The following is a 20,854-nucleotide window of genomic DNA, read 5'->3' as shown; positions in this document are numbered from 1 at the left end:
TTCAAGCAGGTGAGTTTAAATGATTGTGATTATTATATTGTAAAAGAAATTCTACTTCAGGTCGCAGTGGCGTGAATGCTGTTTATTTACCTGTTTGTGAATCTACAGCACAAAAGATTTCAAACACACTCAAAGAGATGTTATAGAAATAATACATTAAAAAACTTTGCACACACACTTCATAATCTTCACTATGATTTCAAACAGTATCTGTGTGTCCATATGTACAAAACATTCAGCAACTATAGTGGATTATTTAAGGTCATCATGTCAAATGGGCAGTAGTGGAAAATGTCTAAACTGTATTTTAAGAAAAGTTTCCAGACTCTGTATCAATTAAACTTGTGCTCACAGACCGATACAAAAGATAAATCAAATACAGATGCTGATGCTGATGCTGATAATGTAATACATAAGTAGATTTTCAAAGCAATGATAATAGTAATACAATAGAGATACACACTGTAAAAGCTGGGATTACAAAAGCTTGGGAATAATTTTTTAAAACATGAAAAACATTATAATATTGGTTATAATAAAATAACAGGATAAAATATGTGACCTGTGACCTGTAAATTTTTTTTTTTAACATTAAAAAATAATTTGTCAAATTAAATTACTTGGATTGGAATTGGATGATTGGATGATATATAATATATGTATATAATGAATATTTAATAATATTTCAAATATGGCAAGTCCTTGTTATTTCATACATGGAAAAATAATGAAACAGTCAAAATACAATTGAATTATCGTTTACATCTGCTTAATGAATGTTATATTATAAAGAATGAAATGAATGATGTCTATTTACATCCAGTGCTGCATGTCAAAGGTTTATTGTGTTATTGCACGTTTAATAAGTTTTTTCTCTCTCTCACTTTTCAGTTCATGAAATCGGCCATAATCTGAGGATCAAGCAGGAGCTGAGCGCAATGAACTATGACATCATAACTGTTCAGTAGCACAGAGCTGTAAGGGACTAATATAAATGGTTATGAATCCATTTATCATCTTCATTAACAAACCATTGTTAGAGTATTATAGCTATTAAAGGGACATTGAGCTTTTTCTTATTCTTGCCTGAAGTTTTTGTTGGTTTTAGTTGCAAAGTGCTTCTTTTGTGTGTGTTTGTATTTTCAGATCAAATGTATGATCAGCCATTTTGTGACATTTTCACATCTCACATTAAAAATACTCAGTTGCAACAATCATTAAGCTTTTTCTACATATTTAACTTTCCTTTTTCTTCGGCTAAAAATCTGATGAAATTACATGTGAACATAATGGTGGCTGTAAAAAAAAAAGCCAGATAGTCTATTGTAATAGTTTTAATTGCAAGAGCAGATTCACTTTAATAATAAAATAAATAAATGAAAGAAGAAATAATAAGTGCCATTAAATTTCAATTTAACATTGATTCACTGAGCATTTTATTAGGAACACCTGTGCCCCTGCTTATTAATGCAATTATCCATCCAGCCAATCGTGCCAGCAGTGCAATGTGTAAAATCCTGCAGGTACAGGTGAGGAGCTGCATTTAATGTTCAAATCAAAACATCAGAATGTGTGAAAAATGTGATCTCAGTGACTTTAACTGTGGCATGATTGTTGGTGCCGTGAGGTGGCTGTGTTTAATAACTTCATACATGTTGATACTCATATTGGCCAGCACTTTGGGCTAACATGGTTACTCTTGAGATAAAAGCATACGGTCTGTGGGTAAAAGGTTGTAATGTTGTAAATTAATTACAATAGTTAGTTAATTAGAATATGCATTAAAGGGTGTGTAAATGATCGTCACTGATACTAGATGTTGCAGACCAAAACAAATACTTCCATCTACCACAACCCCCACAACCCCCCCTCCCCTCACGGTCAGCAAGGTGTTACTAAGGATAAGTGTCACTAAACACACAACAGGTAGCACAACTGAACGAAATGAACCTGTTGACACTAGAGCCAACAAAAAAAACAAAACAATCCAGCAACAACCATTAGCTCAAGCTAGCATTGCCCTGATATGCTACAGAAATGCAAACAGTTAGCCAGCTAGCGATAGCAACATTGGCCACATTCAAAATATGGGTAATAGCAAGTCAGCTAACATTAACAAGCTACGGTAACATTGTGTAGCTGTCCATTTACTTACATTTTGAGGAGAAGAAAAGACAGTTCAAAGTCAAGCTGGACCCTTCAGCAGCTCGCAGGATTCTCCATGTCGGTAAAGCCAGACCAGCATTAGCTACAAGGTCGGACTGGGAAAGATATTCAGCTTTGGATTGCCAGCTGGGTCTGCTGTCACACTCAAATGACACTGACGAAGCCGGTAAAGATACTGATGAAGCCAGTAAAAACTTTATAAACGTTATGGATGTTTGGAGGTCCACCAGCCAACGGGGATTTGAGCTGATAGTCAACATGGCCAGTCCACCGGTGCCCTGGTTTCTTCATTGGAGGAAATTCCAGTAGTCGGCTTTTACCTGAATACTGCCTACCGCACGTGCCGTCTGGCATAAGGGGCGGTGCCTGTGTGTTTATCAATGTGGGGAGGGCCAAAGGTTTAACAGGAGGGACATGCAAAGACCCCAGAAACTCAGATTACAACACAGAGGAGGCATGACTTCATTCTCTGCTCAAGATGCCACTTCTGCACCATAGCTGTGTCCAAAATCACTTACTACTCCCCATATAGTCCACTATAGTGAGTTTAGATTATTATATATATATATATATATATACATATACATAGATAGAACCTACAGGATAGTGAGTAGGAAGTAATATATGAGTGAGTGACCTATATCTTTACATAGAAAATAGTTGTTTGCTGCTATATTTTTGTTTAAAACCTCATTTCATAACCTTTAAATGTGGTTAAATGTGAAGTAATAAATTGATAAGCATTGTTATTCAAGGCTTATCAGTTAAAACAGTTGAGAACCGCTCCTGTACATCATCTATAGGCCTATAAAATTCAAAACAATCTGTAGTGCAGACATTATAGCAAATGGTTACTGTCATTTGCACAGGGAAAACCCCAAAGTGTTAGTCTAAGATTGACTATGAAAATAAACTACGAGAAGAGTGGAAGTAATGAGAAGTGAATTTGATATATCTTCATTTCTGCAGTTAGGTTAAAACAAACAAGAACTGAGCTACATGGAACATCACATAATAGTCCTGTCCAGTCCAGTGTTTAACAATATACATGCAGCTATAGCACAGACCTGTAGGAACCGTGTACACTAACCAAGCACTTTCATAGGAACACCTCGAAGCTTGTTCCTCAGATGGCTCATAAGCATTAAGAATAGTTTCATCTGCATTAAAATGTGCGTTGCAGTTGTCTACAGACGCACAGATATCATTAATATACAAGGCTGTTTTTCTTTTTCATCTAAAGACAAAAAAGGAAAACAAGCTTCTCCGTGTCTAACACAAATACACTGAGGAGTGAAATGGTTCCGTCCTAATTCTGAAAGCAGGGTACACCGGCTCAGTGAATGTGGTGTGGTAAGTGTGGATGTGGATCAGCTTTTCAGAGGAGATGGTGTAGAAAGACAGTGTGCCAGCAGCCCAGTCCAGGTACATCCCGACTCTACCAGATTGACGTCTACGGATGGACGCTCTTTTGTTATTGTGCAGGATAGAATAACCATTATCAGAGCAGCTCAGACTCCAGGACTGATCATTCATCCCAAGACAGCAGTCGTCACCATCTCCTCTCCTTTTGATTCCTTTGTAAGTCACTGCTATGTAAACCTGTCCCTCCCACTTCACCTCCCAGTAACAGCGACCAGTCAGACCTTCTTGACACAGCAGCTGTTTCCAGTAGTCAAATCTCTCTGAATGATCAGGGTATGGCTGCTTCTCTCTCCCCACTGACATTTTTCTGTTGTTGTCCGACAGTATGAGTTTTTTGTTCGCTGTGTTTGGGTCCAGAGTGAGTTCACGGGCATCTGATGTAGAGAAAATAAAGCAGCTGTTACCAATTTGACAAATAAAATTTTAATACTGATTAATTTACTGCATTTACTTTAAATAGAAATGATATTGTTTAGACTGTGTTCTGAAATTGTTTCTAAAAAACAAATAATATATTAAGAATTATAAATTAACAAAACCATACCCAAATAGAATAAAGCAGTTAAAGAGGTGAAAGGTTTCTTTACTCTGCCTTATGCTGTACACTCACCTGTAACTATTTCCTTTGTTAACTACAGATTAACAATTTGTGCAAAGAACATTCACATTTTTGACCAAGGGTGCCTAACCACTCATTTGTTGTTACTGGATAATCAGTATATCTTTTATCATTATCACTGACAGTCCTCCTCTCATACAACATCCCTTTGTAGTTCGTCTCTGACTGACCCAGCCTCAACTGTACTTTGTGTATATTACTTATTTGCAAATAACTGCAAATAACTATCACATCAAACAAAGTTGGTTAAATAGTAAATATTAAAAAGCACACTTACACTTTTTCAAGCCAGATTTCATTGACTGTGATCCACCATGGTCCATCCTGGTTCAAAAACAAAGAAAGAACAGCAGTCAACAACTCTGATATCCTGGTTATCAAAGATTATCCCCAAATCTTTTTTTTATATATGATACAAGACATATCATGAATGAAATAGCAGTCAACACCATACATGTGACATTTTCCTCGTTTTCCTCAGGAGTATCAGAGGAGGAGCCGGGTGTAGTTAATCATCAGTATTTTGCAAGCTAAGTCAGCTAAGGTAACAAAGTCAGAGCTGGTGATTTGGATCAAGGTTTATCCAACATTAGCAACACATTATTAGCTGCAACTCCCTGGGACTTGTCTTTCCATACCTGAGTGTCTCCAATCTCCAGTCTGGACCCTCCAGTCCATCAGAGAGAAGTTTTGCTCCAGAGTCTCCTGGATGATTGTAGCTCAAGTCCAGTTCTCTCAGATGGGAGGGGTTGGATCTCAGAGCTGACGCCAGGGAAGCACAGCCTTTCTTTGTGATGAGACAGCCTGACAGTCTACACAAACACAGACACAGACACACACACACACACACTTACAATTTTGTTATTAAACAAGCCAATGTAAGTATGATATTTCACTTATTATTAGTAGACATGGTTATCCTTGTCACAGCAATATATGACTATTCATCGTAAACTGTGTATAAACTACCACATGAGAAGTTGTCATGACTATTTTCTAAATCTTTTAATATCAAAGTCCATGAACTTCCCAGGAACTAGAAGAACAACTTTTTGTCTGGAACACTATGTTCACTATGGTTCTTCTGAGTGCGGCTGTTTACCACCACTGCTAATAAACAAACGTTACTGTACAATTAGACATTTTATCTTTTTGGTTTTCCCACACTGATCCTCTGTGGAGCAAGGATTCAAATGGTCATCAGTGGAACAAACTGATGAATCCTGACCTGAGAGATTCCAGTGCACAGTGTGGACTCTGCAGTCCATCACAGAGCAGCTTCACTCCTGAATCCTGCAGGTCGTTGTTACTCAGGTCCAGCTCTCTCAGACTGGAGGACTGGGAGCTCAGAAGTGAGGCCAGAGCTTCACAGCTTTTCTCTGAGAGGTTACAGCAACTCAGCCTGAAGAAGCATTAGCAACAAAAAAAGTAAGATTTTTTCATTTTCAATACAGTTTATTTATGTAGTTATTTTTAACCTACAGAGCTTTAGTGCAGTCTTTGACCACTGGCAGCAGCTTCAGAAGCGCCTCTTCTGTAGATGAATATTTCTTCAGGTCAAACACGTCCAGATCTTTTTCCGATGACAGCAAGATGAAAACCAGAGCTGACCATTGAGCAGGAGACAGTTTATCTGTGGAGAGACTTCCTGATCTCAGGTACTGTTGGATCTTCTCCACTAGAGAACAATCATTCACTTCACTCAGACAGTGGAACAGGTTGATGCTTCTCTCCGGAGACAGATCCTCATCGATCTTCCTCTTTATGTACTGGATTGTTTCCTGATCGTTCTGTGAGCTGTTTACTGTCTTTGTCACCAGGCCTCGCAAGAAAGCCTGATTTTTCTTCAGTGAAAGGCCCAGGAAGAAGCGGAGGAACAGGTCCAGGTGTCCGTTTGGACTCTGTAATGTCTTGTCCACAGCACTCTGGTGGAGTTGTGTGAGTTCATATTTGTCTCCAAACAGTTTAGACCACGGAGAGGTTGGTTTTTCTTTTGACAGCAGATTGACTCTGGAGTTGATGAAGGTCAGATGGACATGAAGAGCAGCCAGAAACTCCTGAACACTCAGATGGACGAAACAGAACACCTTGTCCTGGTAAAGGCCTCTCTCCTCTGTAAAGATCTGTGTGAACACTCCTGAGTACACTGAGGCTGCTCTGATATCGATGCCACACTCTGTCAGGTCTGATTCATAGAAGATCAGGTTTCCTTTCTGCAGCTGCTCGAAAGCCAGTTTCCCCAGAGACTCAATCATCTTCCTGGTCTCTGGACTCCAGTGTGGATCCGTCTCAGATCCTCCATCATACTTGACGTTCTTCAGTTTGGACTGAACCACCAGGAAGTGGATGTACATCTCAGTCAGGGTCTTGGGCAGCTCTCCTCCCTCTCTGGTTTTCAACACCTCCTCCAGAACTGTAGCAGTGATCCAGCAGAAGAGTGGGATGTGGCACATGATGTGGAGGCTTCGTGATGTCTTGAGGTGGGAGATGATCCTGCTGGCCTGCTCCTCATCTCTGAGCCTCTTCCTGAAGTACTCCTCCTTCTGTGGGTCAGTGAACCCTCTGACCTCTGTCACCATGTCAACACACTCATGAGGGATCTGACTGGCTGCTGCAGGTCGTGTGGTTATCCAGAGGCGAGCACAGGGAAGCAGTTTCCCCCTGATGAGGTTTGTCAGCAGCACATGCACTGAGGTGGACTCTGTAACATCAGTCAGGATCTCAGTGTTGTGAAAGTCCAGAGGAAGTCGACACTCGTCCAGACCGTCCAAGATGAACACGACCTGGAACTGATCAAACCTGGAGATTCCTGCTTCTTTGGTTTCAGTAAAGAAGTGATGAACAAGTTCAACCAAGCTGAACTTTTTCTCTTTCAGCACATTCAGCTCTCTGAAGGAAAATGGAAATGTGAACTGTATGTCCTGGTTGTTTTTGTCTTCAGCCCAGTCCAGAGTGAACTTCTGTGTTAAGACTGTTTTCCCAATGCCAGCCACTCCCTTTGTCATCACTCTTCTGATTGGTTCATCTCTTCCAGGTGAGGCTTTAAAGATGTCTTCACATCTGACGGTTGTTTCTGGTCTGTTTGGTTTCCTGGATGCTGTTTCAATCTGTCTGACCTCATGTTCATCATTGACCTCTCCAGTCCCTCCCTCTGTGATGAAGAGCTCTGTGTAGATCTGGTTCAGAAGGGTTGGGTTTCCTGCTTTGGCGATGCCCTCAAACACACACTGGAACTTCTTCTTCAGGTTAGATTTGAGTTTACGGTGACAAACTGCAGAAAGTGCTTCTACAGAGAAAAATTACAAATATTTTATAAGTTACATTAGACTGTACAGGTGTACTTGGAAATTTAAAGAGATGAGTCACAATTAATAATGAAAGGTTTACAGGAAGCTTACAGTGACTAAATTGGATGAATCAAATGAGGGAGTTTTATGTTCATTTAAGTGTTTCTTACCCAAACATGGGCTCTTGAAATAACACCACCTACATCTTTGTTGTATTTATCAACTGGACAAACAGCTTTGGACAGTGTATGCAGCCAAGAAGAGCAAACTTACAGCAGACTTCAGATGTGTAAATCTATAATATCTTTCTTTGCTACATCTATTAAAAGCCACGTACTGTTCTGCAGAGAGTCAGCCAGCTCCTCCTGCTTCATTCTCCTCAGGAACTGCAGTGTGATCTTCAGAAAAGCCTTTCTTCTGCTCCTCCTCTGCTCTTCCTCTTCACCATCAACCACCTCCTCATCCTCACATTTCCTCTCTTGGTATTGTGGGTAATCTGGACTCAGAAGCCCCTGGAACTTTTCAAGTTCATTTTTCACAAAAGTGAAAATGTTCTCCTGAAGACACTGGAAGAAAACAATATTCAGACACTTGACTCATACAACACACAATCAGCTCTAAAAGCCAACATTTAATACTCTGAAAAATATGTCCGTTTTATACCTCATCGATTTCTTTAGTGTTCCTTTAGTTGAAAAAAGTTTAGCTCTGATTTAACTGCTAAGTAACTGCTCAGTAAACTGAATTGTCTTGTTTTCAGTTTCTGTGAGTGTTATATATATGATACAGTGTGTAAACATAACAGCTTCATAGCTGTCCTAATTGCCTTACTTATTTTATTTGTGGTTGTTATAGTTATTATTTCAAAGGTGTAATTGTGAAGTTACAAACCAGAAATATGGAGTCCAGGTCTGTTTGACAACCAGTGGAAACCTCTGAGGTCTCCTGGAGAACTCTGTGGAGAAAAAATGATCCATTAGTGACGACAACTGGACTGTTTCTGTTGGTAACTCAGTTTACAATGTAAGTACATCAATTTGTCAATCACTCCTCTTGATCATACAGCTTATGAAGGAGAAACTGTCCTCTCAGACAAAACTAAAGGTTTGACAAGATATGGGATGTTGAGGTCTCAGATTTCCTCTGACAGACACCTTCTTTGATCCAAAGTGCTGCAGCTTAGTCCACGATTCTAATCTTGCTGGACCTATCAGGAACCTTTGTCATGTGAACCCCTCTAAGGATCATCCATCCATCAGCATAACCTTTGTCTGTCCGGCTTCCACATAGATAAATACACATTTCAAAGCAATTCATGTGTCCACTTAATGTGTGGACTGTGCTGATGAAACTAAAAGACCACACTATACTGTATCGTTTAGTGCTTTTATTAATATATAAATATATCAGTAAATACTAACACCTTGTCTTTTAACTGCCCTCAGAATGTTTCCTTTAAATAGAGACATACTTTGTTTCTGAAGAATCTTGTCTTTTAAAATGAGGCGGGAAATCCATAGAACGTTTGCTCTTCATGGACTCAAGGCTGCGTGCAGGAGAGGCTGATCTCTGCTGCTGGGTCCTGAAAGAAACAAAAGTTTGACAAAAAAGGGTAGACTAAATTAAATCCAAGAGCCAGACAGAAATGCTAATGTGAGTATGACTGAGTGACATGACCTACTTCCTCAAAACTGGGCTTCAACATGGACTGCATCCTGCTATCTGTATTGTCTGAGATGGACATATTGGGCAAAGCACTTTCTTAGTTTGAATCCTATCTAACTGGGTGCTCCTTCAATGTGTGTTGGCAATGACAAACATCCTTACCCTCACCCCTCCAAGGATTGGGACTGGGGCTGCTTCACTTTGCAATATACACCACCTCTTTGGGTCCAATTATCCACTTGCATGGCTTCTCATATCACTGCTATGCAGACGACATCCAACTATACCTGTCAATCCCGCCAGGTGACTCCATGGTCTCAGTGCAGGTCTCTCAGACATATCCACATGATGAAGGAACACCACCTTCAACTAAACATCTCTAAGACTGAATTCTGCGTCATTCCACTCAATCAGCCTCTCCATCACAATATCAACGTCAAAATGGCCTTTTCGTCTCTCACCACAACAAAGGTCACATGTGTCATATTTGATGACCTGCTCTCTTTTTCTGACCATATTTCTTCTGTCTCTTAGTAATTTCACTTTGCACAATACAACATAAGAAAAATTTGGCCTGTAATGACTCAGTACGCCACCCAACTCTTGGTCCAGGTCATGGTTATCCCTTACCTCAACTACTGCAATGCCCTTCTGGTTGGCCTCCTTTCATTCACAATGAAAACCTCACAGGTCCTTCCAAATCCTCACTATTGCTTGCCTTCAGAGAGACTTCTGGGTCTGCACAAAAAATTGACTTGAACTCAATCATACCATTCCTTCTTGGCTGCTGTGTTCCTCCAAGGAATGTTATCTGGCATTACCATACCTGCATACAAGGCAATCGGAGTGATTCTTCTCATTCGTTGTTTCCTGATGGTTAAATGAGCTACTAAATGCTATCAGAGCATCTCTCTATATCTTCAAGAATCTCTTGAAGACTCATCTCTTCCAAGAGAGCCTCCTCTCCTAACAGCTCTAACATCCCAACATGCCTTACTAGCACTAACTATGCTCTTTCAGTGCACTAACCTGATCTCCTTGCATTTTGCCTTATTGAACAGATTCAGTACTTAGTATTTACTCCAAGATTCCTACTGCATTGAAGCTTTAGTGATGTCCCTCACTTCATTGTAATGCCTTCTCAGTCCAGTAAGATTTTCAAAATGTAATTAGACTTCACTAACTTCACTAAAAGTGAAAAGTATGCAATGAAGAGAAGTAATGTCTTGTGTGATGTAGAAAATCTAGACAAGTTGGAGCCCAGTTGGTGCAGACTAGATAAGATAGGTGCATTGTACGTCCATCCAGCCAACAATCCATGGTAGCTTATCCAGGTCCAGGTCTTGGTGGTAAGCAAAGAAGTCCAGATGCCCATCTCCCTGCTGTGTAGAGCCCCAATAAACTCCAGTAGTAAGGCAGGGTAGACTGTTTACAGCCTGAGAGGCAAAAACGAGGTGAAAAAAGACTCTGCTTGCCAGTGCTCATTAAACTTACTGCACTGATTTCCAGGTAATAACCAAAGGTCCAAGTGTTGCACAGCATTATTCATAATCAGATCGTCCTATCATCATCCTGTGAAATTGCCAATAGCCAATATGATCGATATGATGATTGGCGGAGGCCTAAGCTATCACCAGTAGCTCTAATGATCATCTATCCATCAGCATAACCTTTCTCTGTCCAGCTTCCACATAAATAAATACACATTTCCAAGCAATTCATGTGTCCACTTAATGTGTGGACTGTGCTGATGAAACTAAAAGACAACATTATACTGTATCATTTAGTGCTTTAATTAAGATATAGATATAGCAGTACATACTAACACCTTGTCTTTTAACTTTTCAGAATGTTTCCTTTAAATAGAGACATACTTTGTTTCTGAAGAATCTTGTCTTTTAAAATGAGGCGGGAAATCCATAGAACGGTTGCTCCTCATGGACTCAAGGCTGCGTGCAGGAGCGGCTGATCTCTGCTGCTGGGTCCTGAAAGAAACAAAAGTTTGAAAAAAAAGGGTAGACTAAATTAAATAAGAGCCAGACAGAAAGATTTATGTGAGTAGTGACATGACCTACTTCCTCAAAACTGGACTTCAACATACTTTTCTGAATCATGACTTGGTACTAATCTTACTTGTGTGGTTCGGTCGAGCTCTCGTGTTCTTCAGGCAATGTGGTGTCCCCCTCCCCCCCTCCAGCTTTGTCTTCAGACTGACTCATGGTAAAATTTACACCTTTAGACAAACAAACCAAACATGCTGTGTTAATTTTAATCAGTCCTGTCAATAAACAAATACAGTTTGGAAGCAAAGGGTCTGAATATGTTTGTTATTAGAGTTTTTAATCTTTTGAAAACTCTCAATGTTTTCACGTTGTCATTTCGAGCGTAGATTGATAAAAATGGAAGTTTTATACATTAAAGATTAATTTTACAACAATAAAGTGTGCACTGTATACACTGTATATAATCAATACAAATTAATCATATGTACTAGACTGATTACAGGTTTTGTAAACCACATATTTGTCTGCAAAGTAACTAGAAACTACATCTTAAACCATGTAATGGAGTCAAACGTGCAATAGTTCCCTTTGACATGTAGTAAATAAGAAAGTGGCCGTACCTCCAAACTGAAGTCCTTTGTTTCCCTCTCCTCTTCAGTTTTATAGAGCTCAGCTGTCTTACATTTCATTCTTTACACTTTTTCCACTGAAAGATGACGCAAAAAAAACACTATTAATTCATATTTCACACAAACACAGAAGACACTTGTTGAGAGTTTAGTAGGCTTCTTAACACCTTGCAGGCTGAGAACATGAAGGGAGTGACCCTGGCTGAACACGGACTCAAGGTTTGGGATGCTGGTGATCTAGTGTGACATCTAGTGGCAGTGATGATTTCAGGCAACTGGCATGAAATGTGACAGTAACTAATATTAAAATCTATTTCTGTCTCAGCCATTTTTAACAATAATTCATGGATTACTTGTCTCTGCCAAAAGAATACAATAGACGATCGACGATTTGCGCTTTTGTCGCTGTTTTTTATCTACTAACAACATCTGATCAACCCAGTACAAAGTCATGTCAGTTTAGTTGGCCAATGCTCTGTTTTAGCAATTGTTAATCACGGTTTCACGTATAAATCAATCCAAGAATAACTGGTCCATCTAAACATCTCGTTATCGGTTGGCAAACGACGTCGGCAGTTGACAGATCTCGCGAGAGTATGGCGCTGACACAGAGGCAGGTCTCCAATAAAGTTAATTTTCTCCTGATCTGTTGATTTTAAAAATGTAATTTTGATGTCAGAACGTTTTGAAGACGTGTGGCTTGCGAAAACAGGGTCCGATATTTATTTCGGTGACTATGGAGCGAAAGAATCTGTGATAATCTGAGATCTCGTTCACTTCGCCCATTGGAATGAATTAGTGATGGGTCGGTTGCGAACCAGAGCCGGATTAGAGCCGGCTCTTTGAAGTGAACGACGGGAGCCGGCTCGCTACCAAGAGAGCGTTTTTTTTTTTTTTTTTAATTGTCTTTTAAAGCCGCATTGGTCAACATGTGTGGCTGTGGCAGCGTCTGTGTGACTATACTGAGCAGGAGGGGGGAGGGGAGGGGTTACAGACACTTGCATTATGTGTTTTGTTTTTCACTGTACATGGTTGCACATTTTAATTTATATTTTGTTGAGTGATGTTTAGTTGATTTTGTGTTTTTTCACAAATTAAAATGGGTCTTTTTTATTTAAAATTGATTTATGTATATGTTATGTTAAGTTTATTAATAAAGCCATATACATACTATACATATGTTATATTTTATGTTTTTTTGCATTAGTTATTCATTTTACACATAATTTGGTAATAAATTAATTTAAGTAACAAAAAATTGGGAGCCGAAAGAGCCGGCTCTTTTTAGTGAGCCGATTACTTCTCTCCACAAAGAGCCGGAATTCCCATCACTAGAATGAATACAACCTGCTGCTGGTCTCCTAACCAGGAGGGAGGGAGGTGGAGACGGATACAGGAAATAAACAGAAAAGAAGCGTCTCGGTTTCTCTACTGTCCCTGCTACACCCCACTGTTTGTTATTGTTGAGCTAAACGTTTGTTTAATAAACTACTTTTCTTAAACCGTTCATATGGTGTGTCTCACACATGTGTCATGGTCCAAAAGGGTAATAATTACATTAACATGTCCTTCATTTTCATAAATCTGATAGAATCATACAGTATGAGTACGATGCCAATGAGCACAAAAACACAAATAATCATGTATGTATGTGTATGTATATTCCAAAACACAAATGTGTCTGACATCCTTTGCCTTTGTGGCCCAACGACGCAGTTGTACCAACGCTTCTTTTTTTATAAGCGTTTTAAATTCTCACAAACAGACAGCAAACAATTAGCCTAAATATGGATTAAGAGTTTTCCCGATATTCACGTATGAAACACCGTATCATAAAATGATGTCTTACCGTTACCGTCTTACATCCATCGAAAGGGAAAGTGAAAGTATTTCTGCAGCTCTGTTTAAGGAAATGGGTGTGGTTTCTGATAAGGGCTCTGCACTAGTTCTAGAAATACTGTAAAAGAAACAAGGCTGCTGCTGAAGTTTGATGATCCCATATCGGCTGTGGATATTTCTAATAAAACACGTCTTTTGAAGGACTTATAAGCAACAACATAAGCTGAATTTATTTGAACTGTAGGCTGTTATCAATCCGGGGGAATTCTTTTTTTCTTTTTCAAAAACTACTACTTTAAATTATTAGCAAAAAAAACCCAAAAAAAACAAACAATGAAACCTACAGTTCATTTCTTACTAGACCATGAAAGTTTGACATATATACCTACCTATTGTATTCCTAATTCATGATGTTTCTTTGACCACCACAGGCTTCTCCCAGACTAAACCTTTGTTCAGCTTCTAAATCCAGTGTAAATCAATTTCATTTAACTTCTGTCAGACTTTTGGAGGTAAAGTTATTTTTGAGTGACTGTAAGCACTGATTTTTCTACTAAACGTTTCACTTCCACTCATTATTCAAATAACATAACAATAGTTTTACTGCACAAACTGTAGCCTAAGGGAGATTGTGATACTGTTTTGATGCAATTTTTCACACTATATTTTGATTCACACCCACCACATTAAATACATGTCGACTATATGTACTGTTCGCACCGGTCTCTGCTGTCAAGTCTTGTAAATATTGCTTGGTTGTTAACACAATCATATGTAGCAAAAAAAAAGTCAGTAACCAATGTACAATAAATGTTATGTTTAATTGATTTTATCTGAATCTGGTTGCAGGTAAATATTCAAAGATGTACGTGCATTTGTGAAATAAATAGAGTACACATACGCCCTGCTTCTGCAAATTCTTCATGGTTAAAATGTTAAGTGAGTGACAGACATGAATGTCAACTAACCGGCTTTGTTTTAAATGTTCTAATGAAATGAAATAACACATAACTACTATTGCATCACATGTGCTTATGTTGAGAGCTGCTGGCTTTTTTTCCAGGTAACAAGCAAACTCCTCCCCCATTACTCCCCTGGCCTCTGAAAACCCATGTTAAGCTCCAGCCTCCCTCTCACATTGCAGCCAGGCTCAGCAGCATTCTTACCACTTTCTGTTTTATTTTTTACCTTTTGCTTATTTTGTTTGTAATAACCTTTGTCGTGCAAGTCATATCGTTCGATCTGACTAAATGTTTCACAGTTTGCAAAAATGTAACTAGCCACTTAATTTGAGCTGAGTTAGAAGCTGCACCACAGTGTTTCTCATTAAGCTTCACTCTCAAATAAGTTGTCATATGCATGATTCAACATTTTAGTAAGATCCAAGTGAAGCAAAGTAGTGCAGAAAAGCATTAAAGGAAAGCTGTGGGCTAGTTAGATTTTCATAATCTGAGGCTATTCAGCTGTTCAAGTTTAATTTAACCAGGAGAGGAGAGAAGATCTACAGGAGCAGCTTGTATCAAATACATGTAACTTCATTTAAAGTCCATTAAAATGTGGTTTCACAGCTTAAGTGTTACTTATAATAAGTATATATTATGAAATATAATATAATAAAATAATATATAAATATATAAAGTAAAAAAAATCTATTTATCTATTTACTATGAGTGAAACACCTTGATAGTAGCTTGACAAAATAAAAACACAAACAGCTCCTGCTAATTCCTGATTGGTTGTGACATGCTTTTAAAATTGAGCCTTGCCCACCTCAAACCAAGGAGAAGAGCACAAGCAAATCTCTAATATAATAATAAATAGTCAAAAATAACCGTGTAATTTAAAAAAATAATAATAAAATAATGTATGATCGTATTGGGAACCCCATTGGCAAGAAGCTGATCAGAAAAAAGGTTTTTGAATGTGTGTTCTGTATGGAGTATAATAAGTGTAAACATGTTGCCCTTTTCTTTCTTTCCCTTCCTTTTTCTTTTCTGTTCATTTTGTGGAGGTTTTCACATTATACTTTAGCAAAAGTAGCAATATCACGCAAAAATACTAAGTAAAGATTAAGACTTGGATTCCCCCAAAGAGGTTAAAAACAACTAACCTTGACTTTAGTTGAACGTTTCATCTGCCTCCCTCACACCCATCAGTGGCTCGCGTCCTCATCCCATGCACCGCGCAGACACTGTAGCTAATATAACATGTAGTAGATAACTACGTAGGTTGTTTGATACAATTTACTTTCTTACCGTCAGAGGTTCTGAAATACATTGTTAAGTACATACAGATGAACGCTAATGTTAGCGAGTTTCTAACTTTAGCCTTAAGTTACAGTTTAGCTAACTAATGTTAGTTTCTAACTTTGGCGTTAAATTATACTTGAGATAACTAATGTTAGCTAGTTTTTAATTTTAGCCTTAAGTTACAGTTTAGCTAACCCATGTTAGTTAGTTTCTAACTTTAGTGTTAAATTGTACAGTTGTTTAGCTAACTAATGTTAGCTAGCTTTTCATTTTAGCCTTAAGTTTCAGTTTAGCTAACCAATGTTAGTTAGTTTCTAACTTTAGCGTTAAATTATACTTTAGCTAACTAATTATAACTAGTTTTTAATTTTAGCCTTAAGTTACAGTTTAGCTAACTAATGTTAGTTAGTTTCTAACTTTAGTGTTAAGTTACAATTACAGTTAATGAAACAATTAAAAGTCGGATAATGTACTTCAATAACAGTTCATGCCTGTTAGTTGCATTAGTTAGTTAGTTTCATTTTCCCTGAACGACAGACAAACCGGTGAGGAATTCCTTCATGGTGTTTCACATGACAATCACATTAATCACTACCCGTGACCAGGTGAGTCCTTTTGTCATTTCGAAAGTCAAAAAAGTATTTAAAGCGGCGTCACTGTAGGTAACAGGTGTTATTAAGTAAAACACCTTCGAGACAGATCTAACTGACCTTGAAGCCTCAAGCCCAAGGAAAACCTGAAGAGAAAAAAGCATCAGTCAAAGATTTTCATTGAAATCCTGACATACTGCTGTACTGAAGGTAATATAATTTTGCATTAACCAGTGATTAACTGATTTCCTTTAAGATTATGTTGTCTTCTTCCCTTGAACATGGTAGGCCAGTTAAGGTTGACAGGTCACAGGGAGCTTGTATTTTATCCTCCAGCTATGAAGCAAAATAATGACAGTAAATAATAATAATAATAATAATAATAATAATAATAATAATAATAATAATAATAATAATAATAATAATGTAAATAGTTATATTTACAGTGGGTATTTTGAAGCAAGGTGAGTTAAAGAAAGTGTTTAATTATATCAGTGGTTTAATAGAAGACAATAGAATCGGGTGCAGGGATTTTGGCATACTGGGCACAATCTGAATCTGCAGGCTATGTGACACCCACTCGCTTTTTCTATACACAATCATTACAGAAGGATTGGGTGTAAAATGGTTCACACATTTTTCATAAATTCCCTGAAATGAGTCATTGACTAATATTGCACATGCTGTACTTAAAGTGAGTCAAATGGGTCGTACAGGTTGTTACAGGTTGGAGGTCTGAAGCCACAGGAAGTCTCTAGTGCCCATGTTCTGTGGGGTCAAAAATACAGGAGTCTTTTTTGGGTACATGCATCCAGCGAGCAACTTTCAATGAAATAAACGGGGCACCATCTCAGAACAGGGCATCCAGCGTGTTTAATGCATATACAGACTCCCCAGGACGATTATCTGGTCAGACCAGATGGTCCAGTTAAAATACCTGATATGGCAGCGCCCTGTTTCGCTGTTTATTGTATATGAGTGGGATCTATGTTGCTGCTGTTTCAGGATGTTGCTGTGTGCCTGCGTGATACTCTTGGTGGCCTCAGATCTGGGCTTCTGTTTGGATGAAGCCGACCTAGACGCCCAGTTCGAACAGTGGAAGAACATCTATGAATATGAATATGTATGTACATATTGTCTGTTATGTTATATTTAAAGTGAATAAGTTATGTAGTCTGCCCTTTCATGCCAATAGAATAAACTGTTGTTGGAATATTTTAGGATGATGATGTTGTTGAAGAGTACCGGAAGGAGCTCTGGAAGGAGAACATGCATACGATTGAAGTCCACAACCGAGAAGCAGAACAGGGTAAACACTCCTACAAACTGGGGATGAACCACTTTGGAGACACGGTCAGTCTGGACACTGAAACAGGCCTTTATGCTACAGTCAAAATAATTTGGATTTGACAGTGTAATTTTTATTTTATACCAAAGGTTTACTAAAGTGGGAAAGTTTCACTGTCTTTTCCTCAAAGGAGAATTTTGTTTTCAAATTGCTGTGTTCCTATAAATGTTGCTATTATGGCTCTATGGGTCGTGCTAACTTTTTTTTGCCTCCATTGTTGGAGGAGGACAAGGACAAACTCAGTGTCCCAAGTGTCCCTCAGCTTTCCAAATAAACATTTAAAACATTTAAGCCGGAAAGTTTCCCCAGATGTAGATCCCTATAAATGAGCTATAATGGATGATCCTATTAGCTACATTCTTTGTTTACTTTGCATCAGACTCAGAGACAATGAACATTTTAGGTGAAAGAGTGTCATACTGTTTTGTGGACATGAAGTTTTATTTATAAATTGTTTCACCCAAAGGAATTATTCAGTCATTACGAAGACGAAACCACTGAGTCTCATTGGAAGACAAAAGCCAAAAACCAGGAGGCAACACAGGGAAGATCTGAACACTGCACAAACTGTAAAAACACGGTGAGTGGACACTGAGCTAGGCCTTCACAGTCGAGGCTAGATTTGGTTTTGTGGTGCTTGGAACTCTCTTGGAATCGCTCATCTGAGGGAGTCCTACTTGCAGTGTAATGCTTAAATCTATCTCTTTGTCTCACCTGTCTCTGTAATGTAAAGGTTTACAATAAGAATTGGTCACTGGCGGCGTTACCCAAATCTATCGACTACCGTGAGAAAGGCATGGTGACTCCAGTCAAAGACCAGGTCAGAGGGCAAAGGATAATGATGACCATGATAATCTAACACGTCTGAGGCCTCACATGTTTGGTAATCCTCCATCACACTGTCTTCACCAAACTACTGTGCTCCACACCTCGCAGGGATCATGTAGCTCCTGTTGGGCTTTCAGTGCTGTGGGGGCCCTCGAGGGACAGTTGGCCAAGACGACGGGCCAACTGCTGAACCTCAGTCCTCAGAACCTGCTGGACTGTGACCGTCAGAGTGATGGCTGTGAAAGAGGACACATGACCACGGCCTTTGAGTATGTTGAAGAGAATGGAGGCATTAACTCTGAGGAGGACTACCCGTACATGGCAGAGGTAATGTGTTGGTAGGAAGCGAGCATGAACTTAAACTCTATCAGCGCTTACACTTCTAGCATCAGCATGAAACCAATAAATACTTTACTCTGACCCAGTGACATAGCCAGACATATTGTGATTGATGGTCAAATACTTAATTGAGATGAGCCTGAGCAACCCTAAATCCTAGAAATTCTGTTTACTAAATTGTTTTCCCAGTTACGTTGTGTTTAGATTCATCTGCCAGGACCTAAATGCAGACAACCAGACGGACAGGAACAATTTATTAATTTTGATAACAATCTGATATTATCATCTTATGTGTATATAGTGCCCTCTACTGGTGCCCTTTGATTTAACACTATGCTACTCCTAAACCAAAAATTCAGTAATTAAATATATGTTTCTATTGGTAGCAGCTCAGATCCACCAATACAAACATGTCAGACCTCTCCTGTCTCCGCAGACCCAGCATTGCCGCTACAAACCATCAGCCTTTGCAGCCCAAGTCAAAGGCTTTGAGGAGATTCCAGAGGGGGACGAATGTGCCCTGGCTCAAGCCCTGTATCACGTGGGTCCCCTGTCTGTGTCCATCAACACCAACCATGGAAAGTTCTGGCTATACAAGAGTGGTCAGTCCCCTTGAGGTTTTTGTTAAGGTTATGTCTAAAAATGAGTAGACCTATATATATATATATCATTTTCAGGTTGCTGAGGAGGCATTCAATTCCCTAATTTGACACAATTCCAAACCAACAAAACCATGACACAATATTAGAAAAACATCCAACAGTATCTGGAAAAAAAAAGATTTTAGTTCAACATTGACTCTTAACTCTTAAATTCACGTTTCCTCCTATGTATTTAGGTGTTTACTACAACCCAGAAAATAAGAAAGACCTCTTGGATCACGCCATGCTGTTAGTGGGCTATGGAGAGACCGCAGAGGGGGTGAAATACTGGATTTTGAAGAACAGGTGAGACGCATCACCTGTATGAATGATGTCAGGTTGTTAATGTGGCTGCCAGGTGAGTGAGACGACCTGTGGTCCAGTGATGATCAACACACTCTCTGTTCTCTTACAGCTATGGGACGGATTGGGGCGAGGAGGGTTACATCCGGATTGCACGTGACCATGGCAACCACTGTGGTATTGCCAGCGCCGCCAGCTACCCGGTCCTGTGAAAGGGGAAATGGACGGAAACAGAGGAAAATAAAGGGTGATGAAGGGATCATGTGAAAGATTGATATGACCAACCAATTTAATGTAGTTTTCTTTTGAATAAAACAGGTTCTTCCGAAAGATGAATCCATCCTGTCAGATTGTTCGCACCATTTACATCAACACTTTCAGTTTCTGCCTGTTTCCCTCCTCAGACTGTCTACAGCCAAAACAGATTCAAACTCTCCCTCCTAAAACCTAGCAGGTAAAAGTAGATGTTGTTTAAACTTATTGTCGACTAACCTATATTTCTGTTCTGTTTATATTCACTTATCAGAAATTAAAATTAAAACCATTTCCTTATTAAATAAGATAAAAGTAGAAGGTCCCTCAGAGAGCGCAGACTTCCGCCGAGGCCAATGTCAAATAAAATGCACCAGACTTCAGGGAATAAATTTCAGATTCATAGTAAATGATCCGGGTCTGCCCCATCCCCCCTCCACCGAGTTCAAATCAAATCACCGTGAGAGACATTTTCTGTGAGGCGTCCATGTTTATTCATTTCATACATGTTCACACTCTCTAACATGGTAACTGTTGAGGTAAAAGGCTATAAATGTACGAGTGCTAATGATAAAACCCTCCAGTACACAGGCTGACAGCCACTCGTCTAGTGGTTGTTGTTGGTACAGGCTGAGGTTACATTATTCCTGTTAGATATTTAATAATCAGCA

General features: G+C 39.0%; 3 protein-coding genes across 6 annotated transcripts in view; 2 read left to right on the top strand and 1 right to left on the bottom strand.

Moving 5' to 3' along the window:
• Positions 1 to 1,217, top strand: part of LOC111668369 (sorcin-like) — a 2,682-nt gene extending 1,465 nt beyond the window's left edge. Inside the window, exon 6 of the mRNA XM_023424414.2 lies at positions 892 to 1,217. Coding sequence (XP_023280182.1) covers positions 892 to 915 — 24 coding nt within the window. The 3' untranslated portion in view covers positions 916 to 1,217. The remainder of the gene's footprint in view (positions 1 to 891) is intronic.
• A 1,890-nt stretch (positions 1,218 to 3,107) lies between these two features.
• Positions 3,108 to 13,729, bottom strand: LOC111668368 (NLR family CARD domain-containing protein 3-like). 4 transcript variants are annotated; one of them, XM_087178837.1, is made up of 12 exons: positions 13,644 to 13,729; positions 11,786 to 11,871; positions 11,296 to 11,395; positions 11,037 to 11,147; positions 8,969 to 9,079; positions 8,389 to 8,452; positions 7,835 to 8,063; positions 5,693 to 7,496; positions 5,439 to 5,612; positions 4,849 to 5,022; positions 4,488 to 4,534; positions 3,108 to 3,965 (listed from the first exon to the last, which is right to left on the bottom strand). In XM_087178837.1, the coding sequence occupies exons 3-12, from the start codon at positions 11,379 to 11,381 to the stop codon at positions 3,439 to 3,441; spliced, it is 3,327 nt and encodes a 1,108-aa protein (XP_087034963.1). In that variant the 5' UTR covers positions 11,382 to 11,395; positions 11,786 to 11,871; positions 13,644 to 13,729; the 3' UTR covers positions 3,108 to 3,438. The 4 variants fall into 4 exon arrangements, with proteins under 4 accessions (XP_087034963.1, XP_087034965.1, XP_087034964.1 ...); XM_087178839.1 differs by having other exon boundaries at positions 11,786 to 11,855; positions 13,644 to 13,715; XM_087178838.1 differs by lacking the exon at positions 13,644 to 13,729 and adding an exon at positions 11,962 to 12,029.
• Positions 13,730 to 17,478: 3,749 nt separating this feature from the next.
• LOC111668412 (cathepsin K-like) lies at positions 17,479 to 20,415 on the top strand. The gene is made up of 7 exons (XM_023424469.2): positions 17,479 to 17,595; positions 17,694 to 17,876; positions 18,548 to 18,640; positions 18,757 to 18,975; positions 19,424 to 19,589; positions 19,826 to 19,934; positions 20,044 to 20,415. Exons 1-7 carry the CDS (start codon positions 17,479 to 17,481, stop codon positions 20,141 to 20,143), a joined length of 987 nt encoding a protein of 328 aa, XP_023280237.2. The 3' UTR covers positions 20,144 to 20,415.
• The last annotated feature ends 439 nt before the right edge of the window (positions 20,416 to 20,854 follow it).

Source organism: Seriola lalandi, unplaced genomic scaffold, assembly GCF_002814215.2.
Source record: "Seriola lalandi dorsalis isolate HSWRI2012SDOR001 ecotype SW California unplaced genomic scaffold, Sedor1 jcf7180002054736, whole genome shotgun sequence".
NCBI classification, from domain to species: domain Eukaryota; kingdom Metazoa; phylum Chordata; class Actinopteri; order Carangiformes; family Carangidae; genus Seriola; species Seriola lalandi.
Note: the sequence above shows the minus strand (reverse complement) of the source record. Positions and strands in the feature narration are given on the sequence as shown.